General features: G+C 38.0%; 1 protein-coding gene and 1 non-coding gene across 2 annotated transcripts in view; one reads left to right on the forward strand and one right to left on the reverse strand.

The window, feature by feature from the left end:
* LOC124163328 (F-box only protein 32) overlaps window positions 1-18080 on the reverse strand; it is a 71714-nt gene that overhangs the window by 13878 nt on the left and 39756 nt on the right. The window contains exons 3-5 of the mRNA XM_046540151.1: window positions 5120-5220; window positions 4826-4875; window positions 1510-1699 (exon numbers count right to left, since the gene is read on the reverse strand). Of these exons, the coding sequence (XP_046396107.1) occupies window positions 1510-1699; window positions 4826-4875; window positions 5120-5220 (341 nt within the window). The remainder of the gene's footprint in view (window positions 1-1509; window positions 1700-4825; window positions 4876-5119; window positions 5221-18080) is intronic.
* On the forward strand, window positions 14940-15021 carry Trnas-uga. Its single transcript has one exon. It is a non-coding gene; the product is annotated as a tRNA-Ser (tRNA).

The following is an 18080-nucleotide window of genomic DNA, read 5'->3' on the forward strand; positions in this document are numbered from 1 at the left end:
ACTTAGTACCCTGTTTTTCGAAAATTTTCCCCCCTGCTTTTGGACACCCCCCTCCCCGAACAAAATTCCTGGCTACACCATGGCCATCCATGCAGTTACCATGAACTTATCATGACCTCACTCACTTAGTAAGGTAAGTATGTATGTATGGTATTTACAGGAGTCAACCGACAGCTAAGGTCATTTGCACCATGAAGGAAGTAGGGAGGGAAGAGTTGAGAGAAATCCAGCATCGACATCACTACTCCTTACAAAAGGCACCATGGAGACCACTGCTTAACGTCCCATCCAACGGATGAAGTACAGCACTTGAAGTGCCCTCCACAAAGCACTCAAGCGGAGATCAGGCAGCCCCGGAAAAAAATCTGCCACTGCCAGGATTTGAACCTGGACCAACTGGATGGTAAGCCAGCTCTCTAGCCACCACACCAACCTGATCCCCAATAAGGTTGGTTTGGAGGGGTGAGGATAGAGCTTACCCCAGATTAAGCCACAGGTGGGCAAACATCACGCATTCACAGTAGGAGGGGCAGTTCCTTTCCCTAGGCCACCTCCCACTTCGTTTGAGGTGCGAAAATTCCGCGGAGGAAACATGATTCGCCTTGACCAGGATACAAACCCGGATCTCCCAATTTCCAGTCAAGTACTTAAGCCAGTTAAGCTACTGATATGTCTTTCCCCTCTGTGGAAATTTGTGGACTATACCTGACAAGGTGGTGTGGACTGCTCAGCATATTATTATGATTATGATCAGAACTAGCAGTCCAAGTTGTGTGAAATGCACCACTGTCGGAGAGCAAAGCCTGAATATTGAACACAAAGAGGTGTTTGCTCTTGGCTATTTGAAGTATATATTAAGACTCAGACTAGCCATGGTGATAACATTACGGAGCCACCTGCAATGCACAAATTGTGCGGGAATTCCACAGAGAAAAAATTCATCAGCCTTGACCCGAATTCGAACCCAGATCTGCCAATTTCCGGTCAAGTGCTTTAGCATAGAAAAATTGCAAATAAATTAAGAAAAGTTTCTATCAATTTTATTTTTTCTTTCGCGGTAAACTGTAGGACTAGATAGTGTTTAAACATTTCCGTTATTTTGCAACCAAATATGTGTTCTAAAAACACGCAAAAGCCATTTTATTAATCTACATTAATGTTTGCAGCTTATTGTGGAAGATGAACGTTGTAGACGAAGTAGTTTTCCCTAGGTTGAGTTAAAAAGTTCATGAAGTTGACAAAACAACTAATTTTATGGTGCACGGAGTCATTTATTGCAGTCGTGTGGCTATATTTTTAAATTTTTCAGAAAAGAAAAAATAAATATGAATTGAGAATAAAACTTTCTTTAAAATGACATATTATTCATTATTAGGGTATGCATTTAAGTCCAGATATAAATTTGCAAAGTACAGGGGCACATCATTTTGACGCCGACAATAGGCAACCAAGCATTAAAAATAGATGACAGGAAGACGCAAGGGAAGTGGTAGGATACCCAGTATCTACCTTGGTACGCCACCTCCTCCAGCATATTAAATAATACTTTCTGTGCACAGCCAGAGAGAGCAGCTACTTTTTGACTTGATACCAGAAGATCGAGGAGCTTGCAAATGTAGTTAAATCTTCTAACATCTCGAACAGCGCTCCGGAAGTCTAGCCTCTTCAGTGCATCACTTAAGCCATTGAAACCAGCGATCTGAAAGGGTTCACAAAATATACATCAGAAACACTTTCAAGTACCCTTCTAATAGGTATAATGAAAACATATTGTGTGTAATCTCTAGAGTTCTTTAGTTATGTACTAGCCAAGCTCTGATAAACGTAAAACCAAATTTACTATTTGTTGAGAAATTATGGATCATCCTATGAAGATAATGATCCAAAGATTCATCTCTAGATACCACACTAGGTGCAGTCTGAAAATATTAACATGAATTTCTAGCCACAAGGTTAGAGTATGGCATTGAAGGAAGTGGCTGACAGCTTCCATCATTTACACTGCTATCAAGGACATGGGAGGAAGGGTGGAGAAAAACCTAGCATAGGCCTGAATTTCTCTGCAAGAAATGCAACAAGGGAACTAAAGCTAAATGTCCAATCTGACAAACAAGGTTCTACGGTTGAAATGACCTCAACAAACCACTGAAGTGGGGATCAGGCAATCTCTAAAAAATATGTCAATAGTGATTTGAGCCCAGACCTAAGGGTGAGACGGTCAACATTCTTGCCACCACACAAATTCAGTCCCAATCCCAGGGTTGTAACAAATAATATTTTTATTCATCCACAGATGCATTCCTTATTTGGTATTAACTGATTTTAATACAAAAACCATTATGCCGAGAGAAAATTAACAAGCATCAGGTGTAACTTCCAGTTGAGCTCAGCATCACAAGGAGAAGCGATTTATACAAGGGCAATGTTTCAAGAGATTACCTGATTTGCTGTCAACTCGAAGTTAGACCTTTTGCCATGACAAGCCTAGTGCTCGTAATATAATAATAATGATTTTATTTCTGTTGGTTAGCAAGTAGCATATAAATCGTCAAAGGGAAAAAAGTGATACATAAAGATAATGATACATAATAGCAAACAGCATTGGTTAAATAGCAGAAAATAAAAGAATCACAACAGGACTCAGTAAATATGTAAATCAAATACAATAAGTTTAAGTATGAGAACAGTCACACTTTGATAACGTGAATTCAGAAACGCAATAATTCGCTTTTTCGAGAAGTAAATTCTTTACATGGTTTTTGAACACCGGCAGAGAAGTAAGTGATTTAATATCAGATGGTAATTTATAATAGATTATTGAGGTTGAATGATGTTATAGATTATTGGGCTTGTTGCACTAGACTTGTCGAGCCAGCCTCGACTTTGGACCGCAAAGGGTTGAGAGACAGTAGATTTTTTCATCTGTCTTTTAATAAATATAATATCAGAGTTACAAAGGATCAAATAAATATTCATTAACCCTTAGGCTGAGGGAGTTCATGATTTTAGCCAGTGCAGTGCAGAAGAGACCCCTTGTGCAGGAGGCACCCCCTGCCACGAGGGCTGGTCTGGTAGAGTTAAGCCCCTTAGCAATCCTTATGGTGATGGAAAGTCCCAAAGTGCAAAATATACAGGTAGTTAGGGATGTGTGAGTACTCGAAAATTCGAGTAGCACTACAAATGCCGAGTTGAGTCGAGTAGTTTCCGTTATAGAGTTGTTGAGGTCAGTAAGTTCAGAAATCTGCCGACAGGAAGCACTATCATGAATTATTATTACAATGGTGCAAATGCTTTTACTCAGGGATGTTTCTGGCAGTTTGGGTACGCATATATTAATTAAATTGATCACATTTTACTATAGGTTAATTCAATTCAATAGTGCTTACGGAACTTTTCAAAATACATAAAATTTTCATTCATCTCTTTATACTGATACAACTACCATCAACATTCCTCATTATCTTTTCCTTTTTACATCAAGCTAAGAAAATTCACAAAGGGATTTGAAAATGAGAATATGTTGAGGCATATATATATCATCATATTCCAGAAATGACCAGACTGAATTCGACTCGATACTTGACTCGAGATCAAAAAGCACTACTCGCACATCCCCACAGGTAGCAATAAAAATTTTGGGTAAATGCCGCAGCCAGCATGCAAAATGTATAAAAATGTTCTGGTACCCTAACGTTCCTTGCACATTACACGTTTTTGCCCATACAAGAAAAAACAGCACAGGCCTTTTTAAATTAGTCCACTGAAGAAGTTTACCAGATCTTTCATATAGTACTGCTAAAACACGGGCACGATTTTTAGCCGCATTGTAGCCGTGCAGTGCCACTTGGGCCACATGGCTACCGTATCGTCTTTCTGCTTAGTGATCCATGTAAACAAATGCACAATTTCACGCTAGACGGTTTCAGTCATGCGGAAGCTGTCTCTAGTACTGTTGATAATAATCTTATTGTAAAAAACTTAAAATGGTACAGTATGAAAAGCAATTGGCCATGATTTTAAACCTGTTTTCCCGCATTTTTCCCGCATAGGCAAAAACGTGTAATGCGCAAGGAGCATAAGGGTAATGCCTTCTGTGACAAAAAACCTAATATGCACTGCATTAATATTCACAACAGCATAAATTTATGATCTTGTCTTGGTTTAACAATGGATAAATATGTGTTGGATTAAAAATGTGCAAGACCTATTTATATAATTTCCCACTGGTATATCCTAGTATATTTGTCAAAATGTTCAGAATAGAACATTAATTGAATTTATACCAAAATTTTATCCCAGGGGAATAAATTTATAGCAGATGGAGCATATATTAGGGTTACATATCTATTAAGTACCTATGCTTATAAGAAAATAAATTAAAATATTTTTTATATCTAAAAAATAGCATTCCTTTAACACATTGACTGCACATTTTTACAAGATCTGCCACCCAAAATGATAGTAATTTTCAGAAGCGCTTTAAAATAGCATTCAGGAGAAGAAAGTATCATTTCTTATGCAGCATCAACAGTCAATTTTACACCATTCTGATGCTGGTTTGATGTCGCCTATATCACTTGTACATCAGGTGAGTTTGCCGATGTAAATGAGACATGTACTTGATATCTTTCCTCTTTGAAAGTGAAATTGGGTTTCATCTTATATTAAATTTTCCTCTAGTGATTTGCAAGACACCAGTGGCAACAGAAGTAGCTGCACACAATAATCAACCACTGGCAGAATATAGAGGCCACATCAATAGATGTGCAGTCAATGTGCTAATGAAAATACATGGAATAAGTAGAAGGAAAAAATTGACAATTACCTCCCGTGTGCATTTTATTGTAATATGGCAGTGTGGCTGCACACTCATGTCTGAAATGAAAACAAATACCAAATGAGACCATTACAAGGTAAAAAAACAGTGACCAAATGCAGACTTATTGATTGCTGATTGCCAGCACAATTGATGCGCTAAATTTCAACTTTGCTGCATGAACAGCCATAGGGAAAATATTCCCTGGACAAGGAATTGAACCGAAGACCTTCGATTTGAGAGGTGAGGACTTTACCCCAAAATCACTTCAGCTGATTCATTTATCTCAAGGTACATGCTTACCGTTATTTCTCTGTCTTTCATCACATGACTGATATTCTCTAGGAAAAGATTCTGCATCGGTGATCATGTTTTCCTTATCTTCCTCTTCTTCCTCTCTCAACCTGCAATGAAGAAAAGGCATAGTAATCAGAGGCCGAATATATATAGTATATAAATATTGCTATTTCAAATATTTAGGCTCTTGTATAGGTACATAAGTTAGGAAGTTCACAAAATTTTAAACACAAATCAAACAGGAGTATACCCCAATGCCATTAGAAAATATACGGAGTCCTCCTTACGTTTCATTCAGTTATTTTATAGCATCGGAGGTGTAAAAATTGAGGGAAAAGCAATAATAAATTATGAAGGTCAGGTGAAATGGATGGAGTCAAGTCTTAGTACCTTGTGCTTAATAATTTTGTCATTATCAATGCAGTATATCCGTTTTAAATCCTTTAAAGGCTTAAAAAAATGGTAATTGAAGGAGACAACCAACATCTGAAGTCATTTGTGCCATGAGGAAAGGTTATATTATGTACTATGGACTGGAGCAGTTATTACATCTATAGATATGCACTATAATGCTACCAATTTATGATGGGGAGGGCGGCACACTGTGCAAAATGTAAATGTTTAAACATTTAAACAAATCCATTTATGGGTTGTGACTTAATTTTTAATTTTTTAAATACATAATAAGTTAGATGTGAAGAGATTGTAAAATAAAAGTTTCAGTCTTCTCTGAGGCAGAGTACCTGAAAAGGTTAATTAACAATGTTTTAAATATTTAAATACAGCTTAGGGATAGGGAAGGAAATTTAATTACTTTTTTGCACATTTAATGCTTTTCACAAAGTCTAAGCTTTAAATTAAGCCATAAATGATGGTTCTACAATAAATCCGTGGAGAAATACATGGAACTATGCCATTTAAGGCACCTTTTTTTAGGATAATGTGAAAAATTAAAAGAAATCAAATTGTATTATAGGTACTTAGTTTGAGATGAATGAATACCAAAGCAGAAATTTTCATTAAAATCTCTGATGCTAACTGAAAAACATTTGTTGATTTGATGTGTTCATGTATGCAGACTGTCCCACTAATCGTGGGTCATTTTGATCTCTAATTTTAGGAACTTAAAGTAGTGCAATATTGATGAAATTTGGCACACATTTCAGATAAGGTTGTACATTTTTCTCATTGTAAACCAAATATGAAAATTTTGATCTTTTGACCCCATAATGCGAGTCCAGACATAAAATTAATTTTCCTTTGTAGGATTTCAATGTTAAAAAATTCAAGATAGAAAAAAAGTCTGAATGATACATGATCAATAGAAAATTCTGTACTTGGACAATAAACTCATTTCTCATTAGAATGTGGATTGGCATCTACTTAGCACTTTTCCCCTGAAATTCATTTAATTGATTATTGATTACTGCTGTGTTGCATATTCACTGTAGCAGGGGCGCCAACTTATAAAAAACATTGGGGGGGCCCATATTGGAGGTCTTGCCCCGGGGAGAGGTTAAATTCAAAGTGTGTCGCAGCACCGAAACACTACCATGATCCACACCACTTGATTCAGTTAACCTGCTCAACCTTATAATTATTTGTTTCAACACACATTGTTGAATTTATTTTAAAAGGTAACTTTCGTCAAACATCGGAAATAAAAATTAACAATATATTTTTGTGATTTCACATAGCATATTATAACTTAATTATTTTCTTGAATTATAGAGGGGGCTCCGCCCCCCCAAACGAATCTTTGAGGGGGCTCGGGCCCCCTCAGGCCCCATGGAGTCGGCGCCACTGCACTGTAGGAACATTATTAGAGGAGTTTTCGGCAGGATATTGTCTGTTTGGCTTTTGCTCCATATTTCTGCTTAGCATGTGGAGCCGCAGAGGATTATACAGCAGAAGTGATGGATTAGTGCAAAGAGCACTGGATTACGCACTGGAAGGTCTTTGGAAGGGTACCACAGTTAACCAGTGAAGCCTTATGACACTCCTGAATGTAGCCTTCTTAGACTGACTCAATGACTCTTAGAACTTAAAAAAGGTGTGAAGTTGAAAGGGAAAAAGGCTACCCTACTATTCTGAATATATGAAACGTCTTATTCTATCTGCATAGCCATGAGAACATAGCAATCTTGGTACCCCGGGCATTACAGTCACATCAAGTTCTGCACTGACAATTAACAATGAATGCTATAGCTTCAATAAAATTTGGTAAAAATATAAAATGAAATAAATATAAAAAGAATTTATTTTTTCTACGCTCATATATATATTAATTACCCTTGCCCCTTGAAAAAAGTAAAATTAGTAACGCCATTTTCCTGGACTGGGATTCAGGGATTATTCCTGCAATTTTGCTGGGAAATTTTTTTTATTTGCTGCTACGAGGAAATTAAAATTTGAAAACATGATTTTCTAATGGTATGCATGTACTTCATTGACTGCAGATAAAATAATAGGGGTGTCCATGTTCTATTTACTGTGAGATTTCGGCAACTACAAATATTTAGAATTTATACAGAGAATTTTACAATCTAGGCCTCTGGATTTTCTGCTACCCACCAAGCATTAAAATGGGTTTAAATTAGTCGCCATAGCGAAGCTGATAGAAAAGATATCTGTATAGCTAGGGGAAAACTGTAATTAGGGCTGTCGGCTGAAAACCAATTTAAACGTACACAATCGTTTCAGGCTTAATTTTGTGGAGTAATCCATGATTAAAACACAAATGGTAATTTCCACACTATTTCATTTAACACTTACGACCGACCATGATTTCGAAAATCCTTGAAAATGACAGAAAAAAAGCCGGCGTGAATTTTTCAACGTAAGCTAACGGCCGTCGGCGATAGCCGACTCGCGGGAAGTGAAGTTACCGCTAAGGTAGCAAGGGGCGGAAGTATTCAGGCTCTGCGGGAGATCCAGCTTAAGGAGTCCTTAGTGCCACTTTTCGGCGATTGGACCCAACCCTCCGACTAATTTATAATCCTCCTCACAGCAGGAATCTGTTGTGAAGCGGTTATATTGTCAATTATTTTTCCAAACAAATTTGACGAATTATTTTAAAGATTAAAATGAATTCGTTGTTTTTTCTGTGCGTAAGCAATTTATTTAAACGGAATTTTGAAATTATTAACGTACTTCTGAAAATGATTTTGTTATTATCAACATTAGATATCCGTTTTAAATTCTAAAATGCTTAAAAATGTTAATTATACTCACATATGAGTAAATTATAGACAATCAAAAGCAACGTTTATTAATAAAAACAATACAATAAATTGGGTAAAGTTTTCTCGGAATTCCTACCGGGTTAAATTCTCCATTTTAGACAACGTTTCGACCTCCGACTAGGGGTCAATCCTCAATGCTGCTGAAATAAATCGACATTCGGCAGCCCTGTGGATGAGCCCCGAGTCGGAGCTGGAAACGTTGGCTAAAATGGAGAATTTAACCCGGTGGAAATCCCGAGAAAAGTTTACCCGAATTATTCGCGGGGAAAGCATCAAATCTTATTTCAATACAATAAGTCCGTGAACTCCTGCTATGAAAAGCTCCGAGGATATAGTCTAGATGACGCTCTTTTGAAGGGGGGTCCACTATTGACCGGAACCTCGTCTTCGCAGGTCCTTGATTGCAGTTATGACTCGAGCGCCCGCGTGCGTAGAGAGCCGAGTGGATTTGCGACCGCGCCCTTGGGCCAGGCGCGGATCCAAGCGGCAGTCAACCGCACTCGATTTCCAGTCAATCGGTCTGCCTCGCGGCCTTGAGGGAGAGAAAACTTGCCGTGTCTGCACGTGAACTTCCCGCTTTTTATTCCCTCGCGGCCGCACGTTCACCGGCATCAATCGGCCGACGAGCCGTGGACCTCTCTTTCTAGAGTCCCTGCGAAAGCTTACGACATCGCGCCGGTGGCGGATTAAGGGGGAGATAGAGGATTAACCCCTTGCGCTTAAGTGACAAGCCCAGCTCGTCATGAACTTCCAATGACAAATCGCGCATTCAGATTTTAATAATTTCAGCACCATTAAGGGGAACAATCTCCTATATTATTTATACTGTATAGATACCTTTTTCTCAACTTATACGCAACCAAACTCTACAAATGAGGTACCAAAATGCACAGAATTTATCAGAGAACATGCGACGGCATATCTTACTTCCTAAATATTGCTATTGTTTCCTAAAATTGGTTTTTAAATAATAAAAAAAACGGTAAATATTCCTGACGTTAACGGCGCACAAACTGATACATTTGTTCATTTGCAACAATGTCTCGCATTATTTAAATAACTTTTATCAAAATGCGGCAGATTCCACATTCAAGTCTCCTGTTGATACGTAAGTATGAGTCATCATGTGCGTTTAACAGAGGATAGTGTAATTACTTCCAATGTTGTGTTTTAAAGAGGTCCTCTGGCCTCAATTTGTACATGAACATTCCAATTAAATTTGTACGTAAGACCCTGCCTTTTTTTCTACTTTTTAAAATTAGAAACGCGCCTATTCCTCTGTGGACCTGCATTGAAAAGAGCGGGGGAAGCCCGCTGGGGGCGGGCGCATCACGCTCGTATAAATATATTTTGAAAGTTTAACATTGTTAAAACATCCATAATAGTATCACGAATACAAGGATCAAGAACTTTGCTATTTCCACATAATATTTTATTAGCACCGACCATGGTTTCGTTACAGAGTAACATTATCAAGGTGTCCTACCTAAGTATCACCTTGATAATGTTACGCTGTAACGAAACCATGGTCGGTGCTAATAAAATATTATGTGGAAATAGCAAAGTTCTTGATCCTTGTATTCGTGATATTATGGATTTCCACCAAGATTAATTATCCATAATAGTACATGAATAACTCACATTTCATGAAATATGAAGATTTGGATATAAAGGAATTATTTTATACGAGTACCGACAGCTGAGTTCACGATGTATTTAACTAAATAATTTACCACATGCAATAACAATCACTTCTTATTTTACTGCTCTACGTTGATTACAAACTACAAAATATCATTTCATTACCTACAATAGGGTGGTTTCCTATAATTTTTTTATTGCCTAAATTGAAAGATTATTACTCCTGGAGTACGTATTTTACGCTTTTAGATTTTTAAATGACGGTATCTATTTTTCGCAATTAAATGAAAAGTGAAAATTTTCAAGCGTGCGAAAACGCGACGCGTAAGTATGAATGCCGGGAAATTTCTCCGTACGACGTATTTCTGGTCCCCAGTGCCGCCCTGTGAGGTGACCTTGAGGCGAGGCTTAGCGTTGATACGACGCAGGCTGCTAGCGGGTAGCTGTGTACCCTGCTGGCTGGTAGCGCTTGGCTTAAATAAGGATTATTAATACCTCATCAAACGAGGAAAACTTTCCGACCTTAGCCAGTTTTAATAAGTGATTATTAAGACATGTTTCCCTGAGCTCTGCGCCTCATGCATGCATTGGTAACCTCAGACGATGTATAACTCCTATCTTCTCGTATAGAAACTAGGTCCCTGTGACGTCACGTGGAGTGGCATCGCATGGGCGCCAATCTGACCCTTTTCAAATGAGGATAAAAATGGACCATTGCCATTCGTCTAAACCGGTATTTCTAAAACGAAATAATTTGTGTATAATGAATACACTAATGGTGGGTAACGAATCGCAATCAATACCTTTCGTTTTCTTTGATGAAGGAAACTACCCTATTCCATTTAAAAAGCACAACAGAAAAAACATATTGAGGATAGGAGCACGATATTCAGAAAATATTTTAAGTGGAATGGGTAAAGGGATTGGCGACCTTCCCGTATTTTTTGGAAATATTATAGTGAACTTTCCAACGAAAAATTTAATTTATTTATTTGAACCAGAGACATAATAAGGACTGTATATAACAGGTCATATTTAAAAAAGATATAATAAGAACAATGAAAAACATATACAGAAATACGCACAAAAATAAGTCCTCAACTTTATAGAGACATTTCTCAAGGAGAAAGTTATGCGATAGTCCTTTAAAGGCATTCAAACTTGCCTCTTTTTAATATGGGGTGGGATTGCAATATAAGTTTCATACCCTTGACTTTGGGACCCCGGGAACACAATTTAAAATCCTGTTGCATAGTATGTAAATCCTCAGATATCCTGGTGTAGAGGTTGTGGACGTTCTCATTTGTATCAAATAGAGACATGTTGGATCTAACATACAGCACAACATTATAAACATAAATGGACGGTACAGTGAGCAAAGCCAGTTTTTCAAACAATGGCTGAGAGTGAACCCTGAAGGGAAAATTAGACATGTTGTGACAGTTTTTTTTCTGAATCGAAGATTTCGAGTAGCTGGGAAGTTGCGCCCCATGTGGCAATGCTTAAAGAGATCCGGGATTAAAAGTGGGAAAAGAAAACACTTCTTAGTACATAAGTAGGTACTGACATCACGCTTAAGCATAGGTAGCATGCAGTAGATAGAATTTTACTTTTTACATACATTTTCAATATGCAATGGTAATCGTTCAATTCCAAATGCATGGCTGATAAAAGTGAGATTTAATGTAAGGGAATGACAAATAAAATAGATTTAAATTCAAGATTTAACCAATGACAGTTCATTTATGTCATATACATAGCGTTTCCCAAAGAGTAGTCATTTTTTTGTCCGATAATTCTCGGGGTTTTAGTAAAGTATGATTTTTTTGCGGATAATGCATATACGGTAAGCTTCTATTCGTCCTCAGAGAAAATAAAATCGGCCGGAATAACGAGAATTATTTACTTATATAATTCACCGATGAAGGACAAGATATCACAGAAGTCATTTTTGCCGTAGTAATAAAATTAAACATAAATAATCAACAAATATTTTTCTGACGCGGTATTAAGCCGGAAACTAATCGTCAAATATTTTTATGGTTAACATGTTCATTATTGCAGACAATGGTACCACAAAAATGTTTTAACTAAGTTAGCACCAGTGTAACGCTTTGTAAATACCTAGTAATGTAACGAATTAAAGGAGGTTGTAAATATACATGTATATGTGTATTTACAACCTCCTTGAACGTAGTTAATGTAATATTGAAGTCAGAAGCCCAAAATGCGTTCAAAAAGATAATATTATGGAATGAAATTAATCGGATCAGGTCCAATTGTTTACCTGTTAATGCATTTAATAGATTTATGCGTTCCAATATGACTATATAGAGCTTAAATTTGATTTGATAGCTACATTTGACGCAATTTTGGGAGCTATTTAACGGGAAATTGTTTATTACTTTTTTCACGTAAATGATATCCGAAAAGCATGACAAAAACATCAAAACTGAAAAGCCATTTTCTTAAAGTAGTTTTCAATAATATTTGCGGTATAGGATGTGTATTCAACCAGGAATCATTTTCCTCATATGAGTTAAACAGTGTTTTTGGTTGGATGTGTCCCGTCTATAGTCCTAGGTTACGTGCTTAATTTATTCAAGCAAAACTTCGACAGCAGAAACCCGGGAATCTTATGATTTACACGATAAACGTTACTAAAGCAATCATCGCAGGGGAAAAAATTATTATGATGACAAAATTTCATCCATTTTATTTTATTTTCTTTCTTCGAACCCCGACTTAGATGAACGGGCTCTTATGCTTGTAACTACATATTAAAATTGAACGTTGGGACTACCAATTGCTAGTCAATTAGTACCATATTGGTAGGTGCCGTTTAAAATCTACAAGGAAAATACACGCCCAATGCAGAATTCTCACAACCATTCAAAGCTCAGTATGGGGTCCTAATACACAACTCCTCTGCGTAATTGGAGCTAAAAGGAATTTTCAACAGTGTATCGAACCTTATTTTATAATAAAAATGTGTTTAACAAATAGAGCACTTGCCAAACACATCGCTAAATTAATAAATTAATTCAAATAAATCAACTTCTTTCATTATAGACGGTTCCAGATCTATTGAAAGAGAGATATTCACGTAAAACCCATTACAAAATTCTATTTTTGACATTGAAACGTGGAGTTCCTTCAGAATTGAGCACTACGAGTTAGTTTCCTTAAAAAGGCGATCCTGTGATTCATACCGTGATGACGTGAATCAAAATTGCGCCTCCAAGATAGGTCTTCCTCTATTGCGACGTTCAGCCGGATTAGCGAGTCTTCAGGTAGAGACAAACCATACGGCGACCTTACTCAGATCAAGAACATAAAAATATATAGCAAACAAAAATTTCCAACCCTCAAACTGACTCTCTACTGACTTACAATGAATTGAGCTGACATTACCGATCAAAAAACTTACCATTAATTTATTTAACGAAAGAAAAGGCTCTTGGGAAGGACAGTATATGATGGTGAAAATCATGCAGTTACTTACTATTAAGAATAGTGACTAGCAGTACTAATAGAGTAGAAATGGAGCAATAAGGAAAATGTTTAGCGTAGCACACTTTTAAGTGGACGTAGCATGTAGTATACGAACGAAAAATTGTATATGCATATGAACTCAGGAAACATGGATAAATGGAAATTTGCATTCACAGATTGATAACAAAGGCAGCATAGGTAAATAGATTCGAAATTTCGAGGAGGAAAAGACTAATGAAAGTTTGGTAGATAGGAAGATGTTCAACGGCATATGTATATCCTGAGCAAATTAATAGAGGGAAAAACAATCAGCAAGGAAGTAAGAGGATGGCGAGGATTAGAGCATCTTGAAGTATATGATATAGTACGGTGGGTGGATTGGATTTGAATATTTGGCTGAGCTAAAGAGAAGTGCGACGGAGAAAATCATGGCTGCAGCATTCAGAAATGTGAAGATTAGATGGGGCGTTTATTAATTACGAGAGGTGTTCAGGGGGGGGGTAAGAGGATCGTGCCGAGTCTTACCAAATCTTACGTGGAACGAGGCCAGGAAGGGTTTGGGGGGGGGGGGGGAAGGTTATACAGGTCATGATCATCCCAAAACTTTATCAATTAATTTAATTTATTTAATGATTATCAAAAAAATTTTAATTAGTTTAATAGTTTTCATATCATTGTAAAGGAGTAAAGGGAGTGTATACGCAAATGCGAGGCTACAAGTCCCAAACGTGAGAGAAGTTTGAGTTGCAGTTCTCGCAGAACGCAGCACTATCTAAAAAAAAAGTACACGGGAGAACGCCCCTTTCTCCCGCGGGGCAATCCACACTCCCCGAACCCAAGTCATGACCCCCCCCCCCCACCAATTTAATGCTTATTCCTCCCATGGGGTCGGCAAATTTCAAGTACGTAATATTTTTCTGCGACAAATAATTCATAATTGCACGGTCCCATAACAGCGCATCAGTGCACGAAGTTCAACACTCAGAGACACGAATAATAGAACCGAGGATTCCCCAAAATGCCTTCAAAAATGCGTTGCCATCCATCGCTAATTTAAAGGGTTAACGAAAGTCGCCACTCGCGGCGCTGAAGGGCAGAGCGATTCAGAAAATGTTAGCAATAATTAGTACTGTTAACCCAAATTTATACTCGTGATTACGCGATCTACCAAATGCAAAACTTTTGATAGCTACTCCTTGCGTTTGTAAATATTACCACTCTCACACCATCGCCGCGATGAAGACCTGCAGGGAAAATACACGTCCAAAACAAGCATTCAAGTTAAGAGTGTGATGATGAGGATGATATTTGAAAGCCAATTAAAATGGCCCCTTACAGGCAATTTAATCAAGCTTCAAAATGACGGACTGGGTCCCACTCCATCAAATAAGATAGAACTGAAAACTTTCTGAACCATAGTGTACAAACTTAACAATTGTATCACGGCTGTGGTGTCCGAGTGGTTAAGGAGTTGGACTTGAAATCCAATGGGCATTGCCCGCGCAGGTTCGAATCCTGTCCGCAGCGAATTTTTTTACGAGCAAATTCACGCTGCAACTATCCAAAAATAAAATACATTTTTTCCGTGACTATAACGATAGATGCTAAATCACAGTACATGATTTATGAAGAAGTAGGTCGTTCATTAAGACTCGAATTCTCAATTCTCTAAAATAATTCGACAGATGAATGGGAAACTTGAGTAACGACGAAGAAAGCATTCTTCATACAGAAATTATCTCGTAATTTAAAAATAAAAAGCCGTGTCAGCTGTCGCCCACTTTTCATGAGCTGCTGCAGCCATCAGAGATCCGGTTCATTTACTCAAACAGGGATAATCACTGATTGAAGGGAACAATTTCTCATACCAGCGATTAACTATTAATTCACTTAATCCTTTAGAACTTAAAAAAATAAACACTACGACAAAATAAGAGGTCTGTAAAACGGAAAATTTGAAATAATTTTCGCTGGGAAACAAGCAATTCTGATATGAAAAAAACGATTCATTGTCTATTGAAAGGGAGTTGTGGTTACTTTCAATCGGTGTAGCAGCCTTAGTTGTTCAGATGCATTGTCAACAACTGCGTACTTAATGGGTTTAAAGAAATGGCAACTCGCGTTACTGACGGGCATGGCGATCGTAATTTAACGAAGAAGTACGCTTAACTTAGAGCTCTTCACCGAAATTTATAATCGCGATTATGTCATTTATCAAATTTCCAATATACCCACGCAATTCATTAAGCCCTGGTTGCACGGTATATTAACACGTACAGTTAATGACGTTTGCATGAATGATTTTGGTGAACCGGAACGGAACATGTACGAATGCATGAACCAAATTAGAACATGTTCTATTTTCTGTGTAAGCATTCGCACAAGTTAAGTGGTAACACAATGCATTTTGGCGTTCATTCTCGCATTCATACATTTAGACATTAACCCGTACGTATTAACGTATCGTGTAACCAGGCCTTTACGATAATAATATACATAGTAAATACTGAGAATAAATTATTCTCTCTGCCGCCGCGAAATTTCTGTTAAGCGATTACAATGCGGTTTAAGTAGCAATAAGTATACGGCGTCATCTCCATCTTCAATTATGTAGCAAAGAAGGGTTTGCTTGTTAATGATTAGGTGACCAAGATTAAAACTGAGGTCGTAGCGGGCGTAGACAAAAAGGCTCAAATACATTTCTGTGATAAACATGATATTAATTTAATCATACTAACATAAATGAAGCTTCTAAAGCTTCTAGGTAAAATATTAACCTCTTGATAATGATCGGATAAGGTCGAAATCGGTAGTTTTCTTCAATAAATACTGTGTGGAATGAAACGTTAAAAAAGCTTATTTACGAATCATTCCAGACTTAAGCTGTTTTGAAACATTTTTTAAATGTGAAACAAGACGGTCCTGCACGGAATCCAATGCTTGTCTCGGAGGGCGTCTGTCGCTCACAAGAGCCCCGGACTCGGAACCGTGGCGGTTGGACATCTCAGCGCAGAACGGATGGATGGCAAGTGGCAACGTAAATTGGGCAGGAGGAAGCATTTCGACACAAGATCACTGGGAGGGGGGTGGGGTGGCAGGGGGCATTCAACCCTGAAGGTACCTCTTCCCCCTCCCCCAACTCTCCCCCATCGACCTCCAAAGGAACATCGCCGCCGTGCTTCCAGACGCCCACACGACATCACTGCCGAAGCAGTGACGCATACGGTGCTTTGAGGGTTGCGGGGTGGCCAGGAGACGGGCTGCAAAGACAACCCAACAGATGATATGCGGGACCACCAAGGAGGTTGAAATATGCTGAAGGGGGCACCACTGGTTCCGAGCGTGGAGCGAAGTGTGGCCAGAATGGGGGTGCTTGGGTAGGATAAGCCACGCCTACTTTGACCAAAACATCGACAATCCCATAAGGGTCAATGTTTGATATTTGGTAAAATTTTTGGCCACCACTCGTTCATACATAAAAAAATTGAAACGCACACCGTGAAACTTTAATTCTTACTTCATTGGTAAGCTTCGCGAAGCTATGTCTCAAACATCTTTTCTCAGGGAAAAATTATTATCAATCACCACGGTTACGTTCTACAACCAGCTGAGCTGAAAATAAAATTTGAGGAGTTTAAAATAGTAATTTCCCTACATTTATAGCAGTATTAAATTTTATTTTAGCCAATTTAAATGCATAAATTACAGTACAAAAGTATATTTTCACGGATATCCCCACCAGTAAAGTGGCTAACAGACAGAAATTTTACACTAACGCGTATCGCGAATGATGGAAAAAAATCCGATGACAATCACCGGCGAAATACTAATGATTATGCTAGCATTTTTCACTTAATGTAGTTCATTTGCAAAATAAAACTAAGTCACCACAAAATATCAGGCAGAGACTTAGTCCAAAAATTATCAAACCAACATGGCGGAGCTTTGACCACGCTGTAAACTCGGAAACAGCGCCTCCTGATATTTACAACTTCCTAGTGGACCAGTGGACCACGAAGAGATTTGGATATTTGTCCCAAATAAGCGACTGTCCCAACTATCTGAAGACTCCAATTACCGGAATCATAGCACAATAAGACCTGTGCTTATAAAATGTAATATAATGGATATAACTAATATTTCTGACATTGCAGCACTGCAAACAAAGCATCACCACAAGACCACATACACCAGCTATGCAAAGTCATCGAGATAACAGCGAACTACTTCACCGCGAGCCCTTCATCAACCCAACAACAACAGCATCATTTTACACGGCGGTATACGTGGGGTTTTGCCCGTTTCCCTCACGTCTCGGACGAATGTCGGACCAATAGCCATCCGGAAGGAAAAGAATTCCAGCATTATTGACTTTTACCGTCTCTGCTACAAGCTCACAAACAACGTATCAATAATAACAATGTGACATGCCCTGAAGAGGAAGTATTTCCTTTAACGGGGACCTACTGTAAATAACTATACCTCCACCTTACTAGGTACATATGTTCGTGTACACTGCAGTATGGAAATAAACCTTTTTGAAATGAAATTAAAAAGATCATTTGGACCCGAAGACGAAGTGCGCC

The sequence above is a fragment of the Ischnura elegans genome, chromosome 8 (assembly GCF_921293095.1).
Source record: "Ischnura elegans chromosome 8, ioIscEleg1.1, whole genome shotgun sequence".
NCBI lineage: Eukaryota > Metazoa > Arthropoda > Insecta > Odonata > Coenagrionidae > Ischnura > Ischnura elegans.